The sequence below is a fragment of the Lissotriton vulgaris genome, chromosome 12 (assembly GCF_964263255.1).
Source record: "Lissotriton vulgaris chromosome 12, aLisVul1.2, whole genome shotgun sequence".
In the NCBI taxonomy this organism is placed as follows: Eukaryota; Metazoa; Chordata; class Amphibia; order Caudata; family Salamandridae; genus Lissotriton; species Lissotriton vulgaris.
In genome coordinates, this window is record NC_141700.1 from 717,995,098 (window position 1) to 718,014,655 (window position 19,558).

The 19,558-nt window shown below is 44.9% G+C and overlaps 1 protein-coding gene across 1 annotated transcript in view; it reads left to right on the forward strand.

Moving 5' to 3' along the window:
* Positions 1 to 3,485: 3,485 nt before the first annotated feature.
* LOC147678110 (hydroperoxide isomerase ALOXE3-like) overlaps positions 3,486 to 19,558 on the forward strand; it is a 147,176-nt gene continuing 131,103 nt past the window's right edge. The window contains exon 1 of the mRNA XM_086945971.1: positions 3,486 to 3,690. Within this exon, the coding sequence (XP_086802097.1) occupies positions 3,544 to 3,690 (147 nt within the window). The 5' untranslated portion in view covers positions 3,486 to 3,543. The remainder of the gene's footprint in view (positions 3,691 to 19,558) is intronic.

Below are 19,558 nucleotides of genomic sequence, written 5' to 3' on the forward strand. Positions count from 1 at the left end.
GGGTTTTTACTAAGGTTCTGGCTCCACTTATTGGCCATTTACATGGGAAGGCCATTAGTGTTTTTTCCTTATCTGGACGATATTTTGATTTCTGCTTCTTCTCTTTCTAAGGCGGAGTTGCATGTCCGGAGAGTGTGCCATGTCCTGGAGCATCACGGATTCCTGGTGAATGTTCCGAAGTCCTCCCTGGTTCCTGCACAGGAATTGACTTACATTGGGGCTCTGTTCAAGACTCAGTTGGGGATGGTGTTCCTGCCCCCTGCTGTTCGTTCCCTGTTGTTTGGGCCTTCTTATCCTGTGAGCCTGTGGTTGAGGGTTCAGGGTCTGATGTCGGCATCTTTGTTGATGGTGCCGTGGGCTCGCCTTCACATGTATCCGGTGGTGTCCCACATTTTGTTGCATTGGGACCCCTGTTCCCGAGATATGGATGTTTTGATCCCTGTGTCCTCAGAGGTTCGGTGGTCCTGGGTTGGTGGTTGGAGGAGGTTCATCTTTCTCGGGTCGCCCGTTTCTGGTTGTTCCGACTCGGATTCTAACTACCGATGCCAGCCTGCTAGGTTGGGATGCTACTATGAGGGATTCGACGGCCCAGGGGGTTTTGGCTCCCTCGGTGATGTCTTGTTCCTCCAACTACAAGGAGCTGAAGGCTGTTCTGTTGGGTCTGTTGGCCTTCTCGGGTATTCTTCGGGGTCACCATGTGCAGGTCCAGACAGACAATCAGGTGGTGATGTCCTATGTCAACCATCATGGGGGTTGCAGGGTTCTTTCCCTCAGTTGCCTCAGTCGTCGGATTTGTTCTTGGGCGGAGTTGAACCTGGCGTCCCCGTCTGCCATTTACCTGCCTGGTCAGGAGAACACTGTGGCGGACTGTCTGAGCCGGGTGTTTCTATCCATGTGGTCTTTGTCCCTGACGACGTTGATGTTCAGGAGGTTGGTGCAGATGTTTGGGTCTCCGATAGTGGACCTCTTTGCTTGCCAGTCGAATGCCAAGGTCCGCTGTTTTTGCACGATTAAGCCTTGCCGGGATGCTTGGAGGGTGGATGCTCTGTCTTTCCTTTGGCCGAGAGGCCTCTTGTATGCATTTCCCCCTGTTCCCCTGATTCCGGCGGTCTTGCAGAAGATCAAGAGGGAGGGTTCGTTTGTCCTTCTGGTTGTTCCGGGGTGGTGTCGTCGCCCTTGGTATCCACTGTTGTTGGAATTGGCTGTGACTCCGGGGTGGGCCTTGCCGTTTGTGCCTTACCCTCTGTTGGGCCCTCTTCTTCCTCTGCCGGTCCCTGGGTCAGTGGGCATGGCTCTTGAGAGGCATTCGCTGATCCGTGGAGGTTGTTCGTTGGCTGTGGCGGGTGTTATTCAACAGTCCCGGCGATCTTCTACGCTGAAATCCTATGCTAAGCATTGGGATAACTTTGCTTCCTAGTGTGTTCATCGCGGTCTGTTGGTGGCTTTTTTGGACCCTGCTCGCGTTCTTGATTTCCTTAATGATGGTTTTAAGTAGGGTTTGGCCATTTCTACCCTTCGTGTGCAGTGGGCCACCATTCGGGCCTTTCATGCCCTTCCTTTGGTTTCGGTGGCTCCTTTGGTGGCGAGGCTTTTTAAGTCTCTCTCTTTCCAACGTCCCCATCCTATCCTGTGTCCTCCTCCTTGGGACCTTCCTTTGGTGTTGCGTTCCTTGCAGTCGGCTCCTTTTGAGCCTTTGGAGTCGGTTGACTTGAATTTTTTGACCCTGAAGGTCGTCTTTCTGGTTGTCATTGCCTCTGCCAGGCGTATTGGGGAATTGGGGGCTTTCCTGCGGTCTGCTCCATTTTTGGTTGTTTTGTTGGAGAGGGTGGTATTGCGGACTCATCCTACTTTTGTACCGAAGGTTGATTCCTTCTTTCATCGGTCGGCGGAGGTGGTCCTTCCTGTTCTGTGCGCTGATCCCTCCTCGGCTGAGGAGTGTCTTTTGCATCTGTTGGATGTTCGACGTGCCTTGTTGTCCCGCACGTCTTAATTCTGTAAGGTGGACAATTTATTTGTTAATTTTTGTTTGTCCTGTCAGGGCTTGAAACCTTCCATTTCCACTGTCAGTCGTTGGATTAAGGAGACCATTTTGTTGGCATATGGTTCTGTTTCCAAGGTTCCTTCCCATCCTGTTCAAGGCCGTTCCACCAGGTCTGTGGCTGTCTCTTGGGGGGCGTTTAAGGGTGTATCCATGGAGGATGTTTGTCGGGCTGCCACTTGGTCGTCCCCTCATACTTTCATGTCCCATTACCGCCTTCAGTTTGGGTGTGGGGGCTCGGTTTCCTTTGCCTCTTCTGTACTGTCTGCCGGTGTTCCTTGATGGAAATGTATTTTGTTTATCTGACTCTGATTCAATAAACTTGTGGTTTACTGCCTTTCTGGTGTGGGCTGTTTTTCCTTACATGAAGCTGACTTGCTTTGGTATTGGCTAATGGGTAATTACTGTGGCGAGGAAGACTGACGAGGAGGTAATGCCCCGGTTACTTACCGGTAATCTTCTTTACTTCGAGTCCTTGTCTTCCTCGCCACAGTATAGTTTCCCTTCCCTCCCGGCCCTCTTGGTGGCCTAATGTCTGCGGCTTGGTTTCAGGTCGTTTGGGCGTTTTCTGTATCCCTTTATGGGATTGGCTGTAGTGACTGGGGGCCATCTTGGAGGAGGGAGAGGGAGACTAGAACATAAACGTTTTCTTGGAGTTTCTGTGGGAGCCAGAGGCTCATGGGTAATTACTGTGGCGAGGAAGACAAGGACTCAGAGTAATGAAGATTACCGGTAAGTAACCGGGGCATTCTCTAATACAGACTGCCTCGCAGCGCATGCGCTGCCCGGGCTCAACCTAAAAGTAAATGCGTCCATCTGTAACGCAACTGGTGCTCATGTAAAGAGCTCTGATACCTTCGGGTCTAGTTTGCGCTATTTAAAACTTCCCCCAAAAATAAAAAGAATCAATTCTGCCCATTTTGTGCACTTGAAAAGCCCTTCTAGAAAGAAGAAGATGCTGGTTACTCCAGACTTGTCTGCAGCGTTATCTTACTTGCAAAGAGGCAGCAAAACATTTTTTTACCTGCGATAATACTGGGTCTTTACGTAAAAGACGTTAGGAGCGTGCCAAGTTAATTTTATTGTGCAGTACGAATTTCTTTGAGTATGTGCTGACCGTTATTAATTTTACTTACATGTTGTATGTAATATGTAATGGATTCATTTTGGAATATCTATGTATTGTTTGACCTTTAATTTATTGTCATGGTTTTAATTATCTAATGCACTAAAGGCGTCTGTTCGATGCCCGTCCGATGTAGGCTGGTAAAACAGGAGAGAAAATATTGTGCACCAAATGTGTGATCTTAACTAGTGAATTTGCGGGAGTCGCCAGCAGCGTTTGGAGTGCCTCCAGTCCGCTATCGGCTGTGCGCACCTGGCAGGGATCACGTACAGCCTCCTTGGGTGTAAAAGGGGTTGGGTTTGACAGAGACGCTTCTGCCTTCCTTAAAAAGGAAGGGATTCACCCCGTGTGACCCAGTACCACAGAGCTGCTCTCAGACATGGCTGACTACAAGATCCAGGTGGAGACCGGCAGGGTCCTCCTGGCCAAGACTATTGACCGCATCTCCATCACCCTGGTGGGGTCCCAGAGCCAGGGTGAAAAGCGCCTTCTCGATCACTTTGGCGCTGATTTTATACCAGGATACGTAAGTAGGAGCACACACTGAGAGAACAGGGCTCGTATGCATTAGAGGGTGAAAGTTATAAGGTGCCTTTGATGTAGATGCCGTTACATGTGTGCTATCGTTTATACTCATTTGCAGCATCAGATGTTGCTTCGAGGCGCTAGGGACCGGAGCTGAAAAGAGGAGCATGAGTGCAGGCCGGAGCGCGCGAGGCCAGAGCGCGCGGGACCACTGAAGTTTTGTGTGATTTCTTTATCTCTCCCTCTCTCCGCACGTATGTCTCTGATCACCACTCGCTGCTTCATTTTCTCCTCCCCACTTCTTGCTGGAAGAACTGTGTTCTCACTCTTACTGCTCCGGTTTTATACTTTATCTCTGAGCAATTAGTGTTCTCCTCTTCCCAACACCAATCCTTCTCTTTCCTTGCTTTTTTAAGTTCACTCCCTCCTGTCTCTGCTTATCAGACCCCGAACCCCCTTCTTCTCTTTTCTCATAAATTACTTCTATCCGCACTTTTCCTTTCCTTCATAGTTTCTCTTCAGATTTGTTTTTTTTCATTCGTTCCTCACGTCACCCCTAAGCATCTCTTTCCCACTGTTGAGTTGTTGCGCCGCCGTGTCCCTCACCCTCTTCAACCTCTATACTCCACCCCACCCTCAAACAGTTATGGGTTTCACCACTCTCCCTACACTGCGGCTACAGGAAGCTTACAAAACAGCCACTTTGTACCTCACGATCTTAGCCAGACCTATTCTCTACCTTACCTCAAATACACAACCCGAGAATCTAGTGTAACATCCGACTGCCCAAGTGCACGAACAAGACCGGAAAATATAACACAGGTATTCAATGAAAAAAAGGAATACAAGTTAAACAGTCTGCAGTGGGCGCATTAACCGATTGAGCTTTCCTACCAGTTCAATGTATTTCCCACAGAATAGTTTAAGTGATTTGCAAAGTAATAATTTTTAGTAATATTAATGATACTGTACCTAATGCAAGCCTATTTATGTAGATGTCGTTAACAACACTTTCCAGACTGAGAGATGACACTTCATTACGGATGTATGACGTTACAACGCCTACCTTTACAACGCATTTTTTTACACCGCAACATCCATTACAACGCATACCATTAAAAGGCATACCATTACAACTCTCTTCCATATGGACTCAGGTCAATTTCATGTTACACTTCTTTTAGGAAAACCTTGAAAACTCACCTGTTTCGTCAAGCCTATGATTAACACCTCCACATCTTCTCCCACTCTTCCCCTTCCATCTCCAGTGCCATGAAACCGTTTGGTGTCCGTGCGCTATATAAATAATTGCTTACATTACATGTATGTGGGCCTGTGAAGCGTGCAGTATAAGGAGGGAGCTGCGCAGCACAAACATGGTTTGTGCATGTACTGAATTTATGTATGCCTAAGAGGAATACATTACATGTAAGATGTAGTGCTGTGCAGTGCATGCGGATGCAAGAAGTACAATACATGAACAGTGAAGTGTTCAGCATGCGCTGGGTGAGTGTGTGTAATTGTAGAGTGTTTAAAATAGCACTCTGTGTATGTATGTATGTATTGGCATTTATATAGTGCACTACTTACCCGGAGGGTCCCAAGGCGCTTCGACCGCTGCGAAACCCTTCCTGGCTTCCCTAAGAGATGGTCCCTTAATGGGTATCTCCAGGGTGAGACCAGGCATCCCCGGCGGTCTGGTGGGGCCATTAGTGAAGATGAGGCAAGCTAATGCCCAGAGTTGCCGAGTGTGATCGCTGATCAGAGTGGGCACCGAGGCGAGAGAATTATCGAGTCCGCTGACCCTGGTCCAGAAACCTGCCGCGCTGGGAATCGAACCCTGGTCCCGGGCCGTCCTCTGCTCTCGGGTCTGCCGCCTCTAAGAGTGTTTAAAATAGCACTCTGTAGCACAATACAGAAAGGATATAGTACGAAGAAGTGCGCCCACTGATTGTGTCTGCTGTACGTATGTGTGACTGGAGTGGCACAATACATGGAGGTGGCAGTACTAGACAGTATGTGTGCTGTGTATTTACACCGAGTGAAAGTGTGCCTGCAATGGTACGTTCATGGAGGACCCTGGGTTCCATTTTGGGAAGCCCAGTGAAGACATAAGAGAGATGGGGAACACCAAAGACAGATTTGTGCATTGCTGCATTCCTATGAGCTGGATGTGTCACACTGGAGGAAGGGAGAGAGACTCTCCCTGTACACTTCAAAAGGGTGCGCGTTGATTCAAGTGATAGATAACAAGTAAGGGACATTGGTATATCTCAGTAGGGAGAAGGGGCTGGCAAGTTAATCTCAGTCATTCAAAGTTCGCTTTATTCGATTATATAATCATGAAAGAACAAATACTTAAATACATCTATCAAAAATTTCATTATATCATAAAAAAACACAATTTAAAAAGACATAAAAACAAGAGGATTTAAAAATAGTAAAATACACCATAATATCAAAATATCAGACAAGGAGAAATAAACACAATATATGGCATACCTAGTCATATTCATACACCAATTGATCGTACAGGTTAAGAGATTTCCTTACTTTTATAGCACCACTTACAAAAAGAGAAACAGCATGGCTGATGTAATCAGTCTCAAGACTACATAAAAGTCAATAGGCTTCCTGGTGCATTATAAAATACCTCGATAATAGGACAGGGTGTAAGACACATTTCCTGATTTCACAATAAAACCACAAAATAATGGAAAGTGCATTAAAGATTGTACTGACACTCCATCACAGGGACATCTAGGCAGTTTATTTGACCATGAGTCCCTTTTTAGGTCGAGCCTGGGCAGCGCATGTGCTGCTCTGTGGGTCATGCTGTATTGAGTTAGGGATTTGAAGCCCAGCCCACTCTCTGCACAGATTTTTCATTGGCTTACCTCATCGTCCTTTTGTAAATGCTGATATCGGATTCCTTAGTTGCCCTGTTGTTCCCTCATTAGTACAGCCTTGTCTTCATTTGAAATCTCCCATGGTAACTGGCCCTTTTGCTTCTGTTGCAACACAGAATGTTTTAATTTGTCTGTAAGCACTATTTTCTTTAATGGGTTTTGCCTTAATGTAGGCACGACCTGCTTTCCTTACATTCAGCGCACCATGCGCGGTTTCACTCTCAGAGCCGGCGGGTGCTTGTTTGCAATGCCATAGGTCTCGCATTTTTGAGAGTTTTATGCTATTGGCATTGTCAGATATTTTTTGTAATTGTCAAAGCCCCCATGCCGCACCTTCACGTGCATGAAGGCCGCGGCCGCGCTCCTTTGTTTAGAAAAGCTGTGTTTGAGGAAAGGTGCACGTCCAGTATTAAAGTGACACCGTGGCACGTGGGCTTTTACAAAAAAGAAGCATTTGTTTGACAAACAGATGCTTTTTTTTGTAAAAGCCCCCATGCCGCGGTTTCACTTTAATAGCGGCTGCACATCTTTTGTTAGACACAACTTTTTTAAAGAAAGAGGCACGGCCTTCATGCACGTGAAAGTGTGGCATAGGGGCTTTAACAACAACAACACATATTTGCAATGCCATAGATCTCACATTTGCTAGGGTTTAAGCTGTTGGCATTTACAATGCCAGTAGCTCAAACTCTTGTAAATGCGAGACCTATTGCATTGCATAAGCTTGTTTGGTTTGCTACAAGGGGATGGGCAATGCCCAAATGAAACCTAGTAAGATGCATTCTTTTCTGAATATCTGTGTCGATCACAAGTTAGGCCTACCATCCTCATTGTAGCAGCCCTTCCAAGTAGTTAGCTACTGAAATCTTAGTTGGTCGTTGAGTACATCCTGGTTTACTCCAGATGTTATGCCAACCAGTGATCACATTCAGGTCAAAATCTCCCACATACATTACACCTAGGGCCATATAATCAAGAAAGGGCGATACATTATCGCCAATTTTAACGGCAGGAAACTGCCGCTAAAGATGCGATAATGGGCTTGATAATATGCCCTTGTGAATTCCCATAGAAGCCCAGGTTCTGGTGTTAACTTGGGCTTCTATGGGAATTCACAAGGGCATATTATCAAACCCATTATCGGTGCTTTAGCTGCAGTTTCCTGCTGATAAAAGCGGCGATAATGTATTGCCCTTTCTTGATAATATGCCCCCTAGTTCCCTGTGAGTCATAAGGGAAGGAGTTGTATGTGGTACAGCAAAGAGCTTGGCCAAAAATAAGTTCTCCTGTATTTGCAAAATATTTTGCTTCTTTTCCCCCCAGAGGATTGCTTCTTAAATTGCTGAAGGTATACATTTGCTCCTATAAAGATGAAACATCTCTCAAATGGGTTTATTGCCAACTTTGTTTGTGAACCCAAACAAAGCCTCAGTCGATCTAACTAATTGTGACTTTACTAGTTCTAAGTGGGGAATCCAACTACCGGAGCTTGAAAACAATACTCTTAAATAGGAGAAATTCTTTACATATGATAATTTATGTTCTCTAACAAAGAGTGATTTCTTTTTAGGTCTACCTCTTCTGCATCCATGGTCTAAGATTTAGCCAAATTTAATTTAAGATCTTTGTGCTTCATAGAACTGATAAAACAATTAATTTTTGTAAACCATTTGCGGTTTTTGATATTAACACTGCATCGTTGGCGTATAGGAGCACCAGGGTACAATGATGTCCAATTTTGGGTGCGCCACATCTAACTTCTGTAGCTCCTTACCAATCCTATTCATATAGAGGGAGAAGAGGGTGGGAGCTACAACTCACCCTGGTCCTATCCCTCTTCTAATTCTGAATCTCAATGTACATTCTCACTCCAGCTCGAATCTTACATGTGAGGTCATTGAAGAGTACATCAGAGAAAGATAAGTGAGAATGCCCAGGGGAGCACCCATATTGATCAAACTTTTCCAAAGTGTTGAGTGATTACTAGATTAAAGGTGCTGGAGAGATCAGCGAAACAGAGATAAATGCTGTTTCGCAAAAGTATATATTAGCTGACTATGTGATGGAGATTTATACATTGTTCCATGGTCCCTATATCCTTCCTGAAACCATATTAAACACCTGTCAGCAAATGATTATCCACCATCCAATCATCTAGTTAATCTAAAATAATTCTCCCCAGAATTTTGGCTGAGGAGTCCAGGAGGGATAATAATAATAATAATATTCCACATTTGTAAAGCGCAAAATCACCCGTAAGGGTCTCTAGGCGCCGTCGGGGAGATTAAGCAAGCTATTGCCCAGAGTCACATGGTGCTAGGCTAACCTACAGCCGGCCCCGGGGATTGAACCGTGATCCCCAGATTCCAGAGTCAGTCGCCCTAGCCGCAGCGCCACACCTCTTCCCTGCCACTGAGGTATGGGGTGGTAGCATCTAGAGTCCCTTGTCTCCTTTTTTATCTATGGGGACAATAATGGAATCAGTCTAAGTTTGAGGGGTAATCCTGCGAACAGCAGCCTTAAAAACATTTGTGAGGACTGGGGCCCATAAATCGATTGCGCCCTTAAAAATGTCAACTGGTACCCAGTCAGGGCCAGGGGCTTTATAAGCAGCAGATTTTCCTGTAGCTGCAACCACCTCTTCCACTGTGATTACTTTTAGAAGGATTAAAGACTATCAAAAAGAGTAGGGCTGGGAGTATGGCTACTCAGTGCTTCTGCTCCATTGAAGCCCCGCATTCAACAACCAAGCGTGGTGCTTAAACCCCACTTAAACAGCTGATTGAGCCAACTCCTGACATTGGAAGGTCGGGAGCGTCTGCCGCTGTGGCCGTCATTCCAACCGGACGCGGCAACGCCGGGATATCAGCAAAAGTCTTGCCCGGCGATATTGCCTCACGATTGCGCCTGGGTTGGAACTGACCCGCTTTTAGAAGTATTGGAGCGGGGGCTGCATCATGGGGAGCCGATCCTTGGGAACCCATTCCTGATTAGCCGCGTTATCGGGAGCTCCACTACCCGCTTTTCCGGTGGACGCCCGCAGCTGTAATTGACCAGTTACACAGTAGGCACAGCCCTGAACATTGGACCGCCCACAACTTGATCCTGTCCACCGGTATTCACTGTGTTGGAGTCCCACATAGAGGGGTGTGGCCCAACTTCCCAGTTCCAGCGGTGGGTGGGGCCGCCAATGCCAACCTCGCAATGGATGAGGGGCGTAGGCCCTGTGTGTGGTATGGTATAGGGGGTTCAATTGTCTTGAGTGCCTCCAGCATCAGATCCCATTCCATGGAGATCGGTGTTTTCTGCAGCCGTACGATATTCCTGTTTGGGGAAGGGCCGATTTCCACCTCATAGTGATGGAGCGCTTCTCTATAAGTAGAGCTAGGTCATCGAATCTGACCTGCACCTTCTGTGACTTAGGATGATGGCATTATCCCATTATACAACGCTCCGCTGTGTCCCCGCTAGAGTTTCCTGTTATCTTTCCTATTATAAGTGCAATCTCAGACCAGAACCACCTAAGGTGTGGGCAGGTCCACGGCATCTGCAGTATGTCCGCGTCTTCTGCCTGGCATCTTGGGCAGCAAACCTGCGCATTGAGGGGCTTGATTTTATGATTTTGGCTATGTTGGCGATTTCTGAAATGCTGACCTGAGAAAATGCATTTAGTTCTCCCTTGCTCCTGATATCAGGGATGTTATTGCACATCTTGCCATTGAGATCCAAAGTCACAGCTAGGTGATCGTAAATAAGGTTAACGTTTGTGCGAACGTAATTAGCGGAAATAGTTGCAGCGAGCTTCTGAGGGGGGACCTGAAGCTCTGGCTCTGAGTTTCAGGAGTGAGTTGGCATTTTATAAAGTTCCTTTGAGGAATTGGAGGAACTATCAATTATCAGGGACAGGTCATCCATCCCGGCTTTCCTGATGGCATGTTGATACTTTTTTAGCACCTTTTTGTAAGTCAGTTTGCATTTCTCTTTGTAGCTATTTTTTCATTTTTTAACTTTTTCTTTGCAGGAGGTTTTTTAGTTCCACTGATTCTACTGAGAACCATGAGGCTTTTCTTTGAGGCCTGGATTTTTTGCTCTGTCTGGGGGGAATTAACTTGTCTAGTGAGTTGTTACCCAGTCATTGAAGGTTGTAAATGATGTAGAGACATCATCATTCCTCTTGGGTATGGATTTAAATAGGGGCTTTTTCTAGCTAGTTGTATATAGCATTAGAACCCGATGTAGCTGGCTCAAACAGCCATTAAAGGCCTGCTCCAGGGTTAAAGGCCAGAGCCGATGGCGCGGGCCTTTAACAAAGGAGAGGGCCTTTAATGGCCGATAGAGTCAGCTACAGAAGGCTCTAAGGCTATTACAGCATTGGCCCATATTAGGCAACACCTGCAATGTGTTTGGGAAACGCCCAAGGCCTTTCCAAATAATCCCAGAAAAATACAGTTGCAGCTCAGTATTCACACGGTGCACATGCAGTAAATGGCTCACATTTTAAGAGGCATAGATCATACAAGTAATTAATTTTAATCTAAAATGAACAAGGAGGAATACTACTACCATGGGCAATTAAATAAACTCAATACGTTTCCACAAAGCTACCATAGTTTCTGCCAGACAATGGCCATTGCCATTATGAGGAATGTTGCACTCTGACTCTGCTGCTTGAAGGTACTGTAGAGGACATATTTAACATTGTTTGAAATTACTTTCCGGTCTTCACTTGACCTAATAAGGATGACAGGTATTCTAATATTCACATTTAGATTACTGGGCAAAAAAAAAGGTGTTTTCGATTTTCATTGACAGGAATAGGTCTTTTTTTCTGCGCATGCGCTCCATGTGAAGTGGACATTTTGTAAATTAAGTAAGGCCCACCCCCATGTTGTTTGACTTCGGAAGCTAGAAAGCGCACCAGTTTTAATTTACACGAGGTAAGTGAGGCTCACATTGTAGAGCGATAACGAGGCTTGTTAAAGTGTCAGATTCATTTTGAAAACATAATTATGTATTTGTTAGGCAAAATTTGAGAGAAGCGACACATTTCTAATTATGCTTCAAATATTAATTACAAATGTGTTGTGAATCTTGCCGCCAACTTTCCCTGTCAAAAAAGCCTGCCTATCCAACACATGTTAGATTTCAGCCAATGCATGCAAATAGAAACTAAACGGAAATTAAAGTAAAATCAGAAACATGTATTTTAATATTGCCTTTTCTGTCCTTGTTTACTTAAATTATCAGTCAGGGAATATTGCGACAGCTGTAGCCCACATGATGAAGTAATTTCCTCTTACATTTTAAAAACAAATATAGTACTAAAGGGGAATTAAAAACTACTTTTTATGAGATACCTATTTTTAATCCTAACCACACTTTATAATAAACAGGCCATAACAGGAATAAAAACAGACAATTCACAATTGTACTTGAACATTAAGGAGTTGAACAGTGGTACGAAAATGTATACAGACAGGGCGAATAAACATAAAACCAACACACCGCTATGTTTGTGAGAAAACATTATTTATCACCCTATTAACACAACCTTGCGCTTTGTGCTACAATGACAGTACTTAAATCATGAAAGAACAAGTTACAAATTTAGGAGTTAAATATGCACACTAATACCTTTGGGGAAGAAGGAACTTTTCAAAGCAGGATAACCAGCAAAAATAATTTGTTACAATGAGATTTCATTTCATTGTGGATTTTTGGTCATTAAAAGTTAAGGTTGCATACTCCTGGTTTTTTTCATCTACTTGGAGGGTGAAAGTACTTTTAGGCAACTCCTGTAATCCATCCCTGTCACGTCTCACAAGGTGTAGGTGGGCATCAAAATATTATTTGTACTGCAGTGAAATAGGTTCATCACAGTTCAAGATACCACAGTGTTTTATCAATGACAAGTCCTGTACTCATATACATTATTTTCTTACACTGATATTCTACGTTGTGTTTGTAAAATTGCTACTAGCACATTGTAAGTGGGGGCAAACACAGCATCCTGTGTGATATTAACTGGTCTGCTAAACAAAGGAAAATAAATGTGTCTATTAGTTCAGCCCTTATTGATATTAGGCTTTGATTATATTCACCCTTAGCATTTCTTACCTCTGCATAAAAATGACTCGGAAGGCTGCATAGTTCAAGCAATGATTTCATCTCAAAGTCTGGTGCATGCCGATTTTCTACCAACCAGTTTCTGAAAATTTAAGTAGCCAATTCTGTTTCTGTTCTGGTCAGTGGCAGCCGACACAGCTCACTGGTGGCTGGGTGGGCTGGGGTGGGGGCATGGGCACAAAGTAAATAAACAAAATACCCTTACCTTGCTGCCAGGTCCCGCGTCTCTGCTCCTGCTGTGCTCCATTTTGAATTTCAGGCACAACCAGGCACCCATGACCAATCACAAAGCACACTTAGGAGGGATCTACCACTACTCCCCTGCTCTGCAGTCCTGCCCATCAAACAAAGCTACCACAGCAGGAGAACAACATCAAATAATAATACCATTATGTTATTATCATTTTATTTGTTCCTTTTTTTTATTGCTGCAAGGCAGTGGGGGCTCTCCTCCACCTTAGCGGAGGAGCTGACCCTAGTTCTAGTCTTGTTTTCAGCCCTTTGCTCTTCAAGTACATCCAGTTTATGTGCAGCAAAGGGTTGGTGACATTTTCCAGCTATCTCTCTTTGTACCCCAGGTGTTTTCTTTACCTATTCATCAATGGAAAAATGTCCAAAGAAATGTAAAGAAACTTGTTGAGGCTTTTCACAAAACTGTACATAATGCAACTGCTCAGCTCTTCACCTTGGTAAGACTGTTGAGCTAAATGCGCTTTTAACAGTAGAATGGATTGCTAGTGCAAGCTTGTGGAGTTTAGAACACTCAGTTGAGAGGGTCTTTACCAGTCAATACAGATCTCTGGAACTTCATTGTCTTCAGTGGAGCTCTCAACATTCCAATGCTCTAATCTAGTTTAGACCATTGTCTTGTGGCCTTCTGCTGCCCATCTACAGGGGGAATATTTCCCATTGTTGAGAGGGAAAAAGAAATGATCAACACAAAGGGAAGATAGCTTTTTCTGACATATAGTAATTATTTTTAGAACATTGGAATGTTGGGAGCTCCATTGAAAACAATGGAGTAGCTCCTTATAATGGCTGGTATAAGCCCGGAGCTCCAACATTCCAATGTTTCTTTGTTTCAATGTTTCTTGTTTCTGAGCCGAAGGCCTGAGCCTTCGCCTCAGGCCTTTAATGCTGGAGCGGGCCTTTAATAGCCGGTAGAGGCCGCTATTGTGGGCTATAAGGGTATAGTAAAGATTCCATCAAGTAGATGACCTTTTTTATGAGTGGGGGATCTTACTAACTGAGAAAGATGTATAGGCAAAAGGTCATGTACTGTCTATTTTCATTTGCTGTCCTCTAGGTGCAGATTTAGGTCTTCTAGCAGTGTAAAATGTGCATGCTTCAGACTGTTAGTGGCTCGAATGTCAGGTCGAACGTGTAATGAGTCAGTGACTGATCCAGAGGGGGTTGAGTAGTCCTGAAAAGGTGAAGGTAGGGGAGAATTCAATCCTAAATAAAAGGCTTTCGCACCTTGGGATCAGAACAGGAGGGAAGTAGCTTCAAGATGTTTTTAAAAATCAGTTCAACCTCAACATCCACTTTGTCAGCCCAATCACAGTTGGCAATGGAATACCATTGCGGGAGTGCTACTACTATTGGGTCTAGACACTTCCAGACCTTCTGGTCATTCTCCGTGAGTAACGCCCTATAAAACATTTCACAGTTAATGTTAGACCATCTCAGTCTCCTTCCTTAGTCGGTGACTGAAATTATACCACCGATCTGCTTTCGGCGTGGGTGCTTAGCCAGATCAGGATCCCATATGGTCAAAACCAAGGGGTTATGGTCTCTAAAAGCACTAGGTTCCATATTAAAACTTGTGATCCAGCACTTTAGCGTGCTCAGAACAAAAATGAAATCAATGGCAGTGCCCCTTCCCTTGCCTTTAAAAGTTGGGTGAATCCGATGGTCCACGCCCACTCTGATCAGATCCATCGTGTGTGTGAGGGCATTTATTCCCAGGAGCTTACTTAACTCCCTACCCTCCCTGGTATGATCCTCTTCCACTGGACAAGAGGACCATTCCCCCTCGCTACTAATCAAGTGGGGGCACAAATGGCAATTAAAATCTCCTAATAACACCAATTGGGTGCTCGGAGCCTCAAGCACTTCAATTCCTGCCAGCCTGTGTTCCAACTCAGCCAGACTGGCTAGGGTCTGTCCGCCTGTAGCGGCATTATAAAAATTGATAACAATTCGTTTTAGGCCCTTGTTCGTGTACAGTATCCCCTGTATACAATCTGAGTCCCAGGCTAGGTCCTCCCATCTCCCCTGCAGCCTCAGATCCACATAAGTAATCAGACCCCCTTGGCTTACCCTGATGGGGATTCGCTCGCTGGGACAAAAAACATTTTATTTACCTTCCAATGCTAATGCGCTACAGTTTACCTCCCACGTTTTCCTGCAGACAAATATTATGAAATCTCCTTTTATAGACTAGCAAGTCATGATTTTTTAGTTTGCAGGACAGTCCTGCTATATTCCAGGAAATTATATCAATGTTTCCCTGCCCTCCTACGAGTGGGATTTCAAGCCTGTGACCAGTATGCACGCTTAGAGGTGCTAGGAAAGTGCAGGGGTTTGTCTCTAAGCCTATCCTGCTATGGACTCCGCGACCGTTAAAGGGTGTGGATGCCTCAGCCTTCGACGTGGCTATTCCTCCTTTGTCTCCATTAGGAGACCCGCCCTCCCATGCAACCCTGTGCCCTGGCGATGACCCCCCAATCAGTCAGTCTGATTTGCTTAGAGCAGAAACACTATGGAGTGGCGCATACCGATTAATTGACAAGGCTAACCGACCCTCCCAATTTAGCTTGGGTGGATATCGTCTCAGGTCTTCACAATTATTTAAATGCATCAAGTCTCTGTAAAAGAAACTCAGTGGAAGCATTCTAATACTTGTGACACCCTCCTCCTGGTAAATCCCCTTCTGTTGGTTGGCAAGAAGTTCCCTTGCCAACTCTGGGTACCTAAGATATAAAATCAAACAATCTCCCGGGAAACTCTTCCTACTATTTCCGATCTAGGACACCCTTCTTGCCATGAGGATATGTCTGTAATTTTTAATATTGAAACCTACATGGTTGACCAGCCAGTGGACTGCCTTATTAATCAGGAGCGCATGGTTTCTTCCCTCTCATCGCTACATGCCGTAATCCCTGTCAGAACCACAGTATAGGGGCTTGAAGCCGGTGAGAGATCAAGTACAGGGAGACCCCGGGTGTTTGGTGCATGATCTGCTATTAATGTCCCTGTTTCATTAGGAATAGCGGGTCTACCCTCAGGGGTTCTGGTTGCTACAAAGGTGTTGGGTCTGTGCTTTAACCTCTCCTCCCTTGTCTGCCCATTGTCTTCCCTGGTGCTTGATGGTCCTGGAGCCTTACCATTGTTAATTCCTCTGTTGGGCCCTTCTTTGCCAACTCCTTCCTACCAGTGGGCAGATCACGCTCCTTATTAGCCCCCCCTAGGCTTTCTTTTCTGTGGGCTGCATTGGGGTATGTGCTGATCTCGGCGTCCCCTGCCCCATTAGACCCTAACCCCCTCTTCGATGAAGATGGAATACTACCTTGTGCGAGTAGCCGGGAAAGTTGCCCTCAATCACATTCAGTCTCTCGTACAGGGGCCCAAGCTGGGCAGTTAACATTATTTCCAGCTTGGACCATAGTTCTCTATCCCTTCCCTGATTAATCTCTGCCTCCCTACAGTTATGGCACTGAGGAGAGATTGCGGGCACCCCTGCTTCACTAACCCCCTTCACTTTAGCTGCACCCCTCTGTCTGGATTTCTTTGGTATATGATGTGCCTAGAGCCTTGGGGTCAGCTGAAGGGGTGGCCATAGTTGGTGTGCCCTTGGCCTGCAAGGCCTTTTTTGATTGGGTGACTACCTCCCAGCGATCCCTTGGGGTAATTCTTTTACTTGACACATTTATGGGTGTCACATTCTCCTCTTCCCCTGACCCTACCAGGTCAGGTGTCATAGAGATGCGACCTATGGGGCCCTTCATCTCTTGTGTGAGAATCTGTGTCTGGCTCAAATCGGCGTCGATAAACTCAATAACTTGTGGCGATAGACCCGCCCCCTGTGGTAATGAGGTGGTGTGTGTTATAGCCCTTGTCGTGTTACCGGTTATCGTGTTAGATTGGTCAGGGGGATCCCAGTAAGAGGGGATGTACACCTAGCTATGGGGGCCATGGAGGATCTCTTATGTTCTATTAAAGAATAAAGGGAGAGTCTCTTCTCTGTTAGCTGGATTTCGTGAGTTAAGAGGGACTCTGCCCTAGTTTGAAAAGCATCCAGGGTCCCCTTTACCCCCCACCCCCACCACCAAGCTTACGGCCTTACGTTTGCTCATCTCAAAAATAGTAATTTTATAATAGTCTCGATATAACAAGAAGGGGCCACTTTTGGGCAAAAATGATTAGTACCTTGTGGTTAGCAGTGTTTCTGAAGTGTCTCAGTCCCGTCTACCCTGTGATGTTCTGGATCCTTAAAATCAGGGAATAGCTCTTTGACCGCCTCCTAGCGGTTGATGATAGAGTGCTAGACCGTTGGGTGATAATGTCAGGCCCAACCCCCGGGCTTCTTCCCGATGTCTTCTAGTCCGGGAAGGTGCTGGTGTTCCAGGTAGTTAAATGAATGAGAATTAAGGGGGGTGGCCTCCGAGATTTTTAAGCGCCTCCTGGCGCTAAACTGTGGCACGTTGGTCCTGCGCCACCGGGGCTTCTGGGAGATATAGTCACTCCTTTGTTTAACGAAGAGATGACGGTGCTGGCAATGGCGACCACAGCCTCGAGCAAACAGCAACAGTCCCCACCTTGGGCTGTGAGACCCAGCAGGGCAGCAATAGGAGTCCTGGTGAGAGGCAACAAGCGGCAAATGGCGGTAAGTAAGCAGGGTGTCCCTCGCTGCGTGAGGCCTCCGAGATTTTTAAGCCCCTCCTGGTGCTAAACTGTGGCGCGTTGGTCCTGCAACACTGGGTCTTCTGGGAGATGTAGCCCCCCCCCATGTTTGGTGCAAAGATGACGGCGCTAGCAATGGCGGCCACAGCCGCGAGCAAACAGCAACAGTACCCACCTTGGGCTGTGAGACCCAGCAGGGCAGCAATAGAAGTCCTGGTGAGAGGCAACAAGCGGCAAATGGCGGTAAGTAAGCAGGGCATCCCCCTAAAGCAGGGCGTCCAATCTAAATCAATTTGAGGAAGGTGCTGGACGCTAAAGGGGTGACATTTACTATTCTGACTCCAATTCCTAATTTGAAAAAAGGAATTGGACACTAAAATCTTGAAAATTTGGAATCCAATTGACATTAATACTTATGTTCCTAAAATATTACGAATCACAATTTCAATACACAAAACTGCTTATAAACATTCTAATGTTTTAGTAAGATTAAACAATATATATTCAAACCCACTATTTTAGCCAGAACCACAAATTAGTTTTGAACTGTGATTTTTCAGTGAATACCCGCAAGTTCAACCAATCTGCAGCGCTGGTTTTCAGGACCATCTGCCAATAGGTTTATAACCTCAGTGTCTATTTCTAGCACTTTTCATCCATCATGCTCCCAACATTGTGTCTCAAGACCAGATGAAAGTAACTCTTGTCACTCATACGTGAAACAAAAGCACTTTCCACATCAGCTCAACTAAGAAAACATTCTTCCCAACCACACACTCCAATGCGTGTGGTTTACTTCTTGTCTGGGAGAGCACTTTGGTGCAGTAGTGCTGGAGCAATTTTCCAAGTGGGGTGTTGCCATCAATTTCACATTGGTGAAGTCATAGGAAATGTTAAACGTTGAAGCGTCACTCAAAGAACAATTTAGCAAACACGCCATGCATATGCACATGCAGTAGGAAAGTGGTAAGGGTGTGGAATGTTGCTGATGATGCATTTTGGAGCACATTGTTGCAAATATATTGTAAAGCATGGTATTTACTTTTATTAACATATGGCACATTTTTGTATTGAAATGACCACAAACTTTGCACTGACATGCAGTTTTTCTTAATCCAACCATAGCATGCAGGGTAAAAAAAATAATTGTGGTTTAGCAAATATTACATTTTCACATTGCCAACTAATTGTATTGATTTTATTTTTATCTGACCTTGGCAAGTTGTTGGATTTATTGTAACTATTATTTTGTTACTTTGAATAATGTTGCTAGCTAACTCCTATTAAAAGGTAGACTTTATTACAGTTTAATAAAGTCTTCCCATGTTAGCCTATGAGGCTAGCAGCACTTTTGCTGTTTTTTCCTACTTGGGCATAAAAAACATATTTTACATTTTACCTGCTTTCTATAAAAATGCACCCTATTCAAGGGCCATCTAGGGAACACTTTAGGGTGACATATATTGGATGTTAGAAGTACTTCTTATTCCAAAGTCGCATGTTGATAACGTTTTATTTTAAAACCAGCCTACAGGGCAATTCTGATTTTAAAATGCCCCCAGATGCCACAGCAGTGTACACGTAAGTGCATTAAATCCATTGGGGTCTCCAAAGCACTCCAATCCCCAAAAATCTTTATTATACAGTTTTGTCATAAAAGCCAAACACAGATAAAGCACCAATGAATTTTCACACAATAAAAGGATTAAAATGCATTAAATCACAATGTTAAAAACTTGAAACTTCGTACAAAACACATGATCCAATTAAAATCATTACAAAAGTTTTCGAAAGAAGCATAACATAACAGTTAATTAAGAGCCTTAAAAAAATACATGGCTAAAAATCTTAATTTCAATCAACACCATAGCAATATTTTGGTAACAAAATAATACCTGCCAGATTTTCATATAACATCTACAGTAGGTG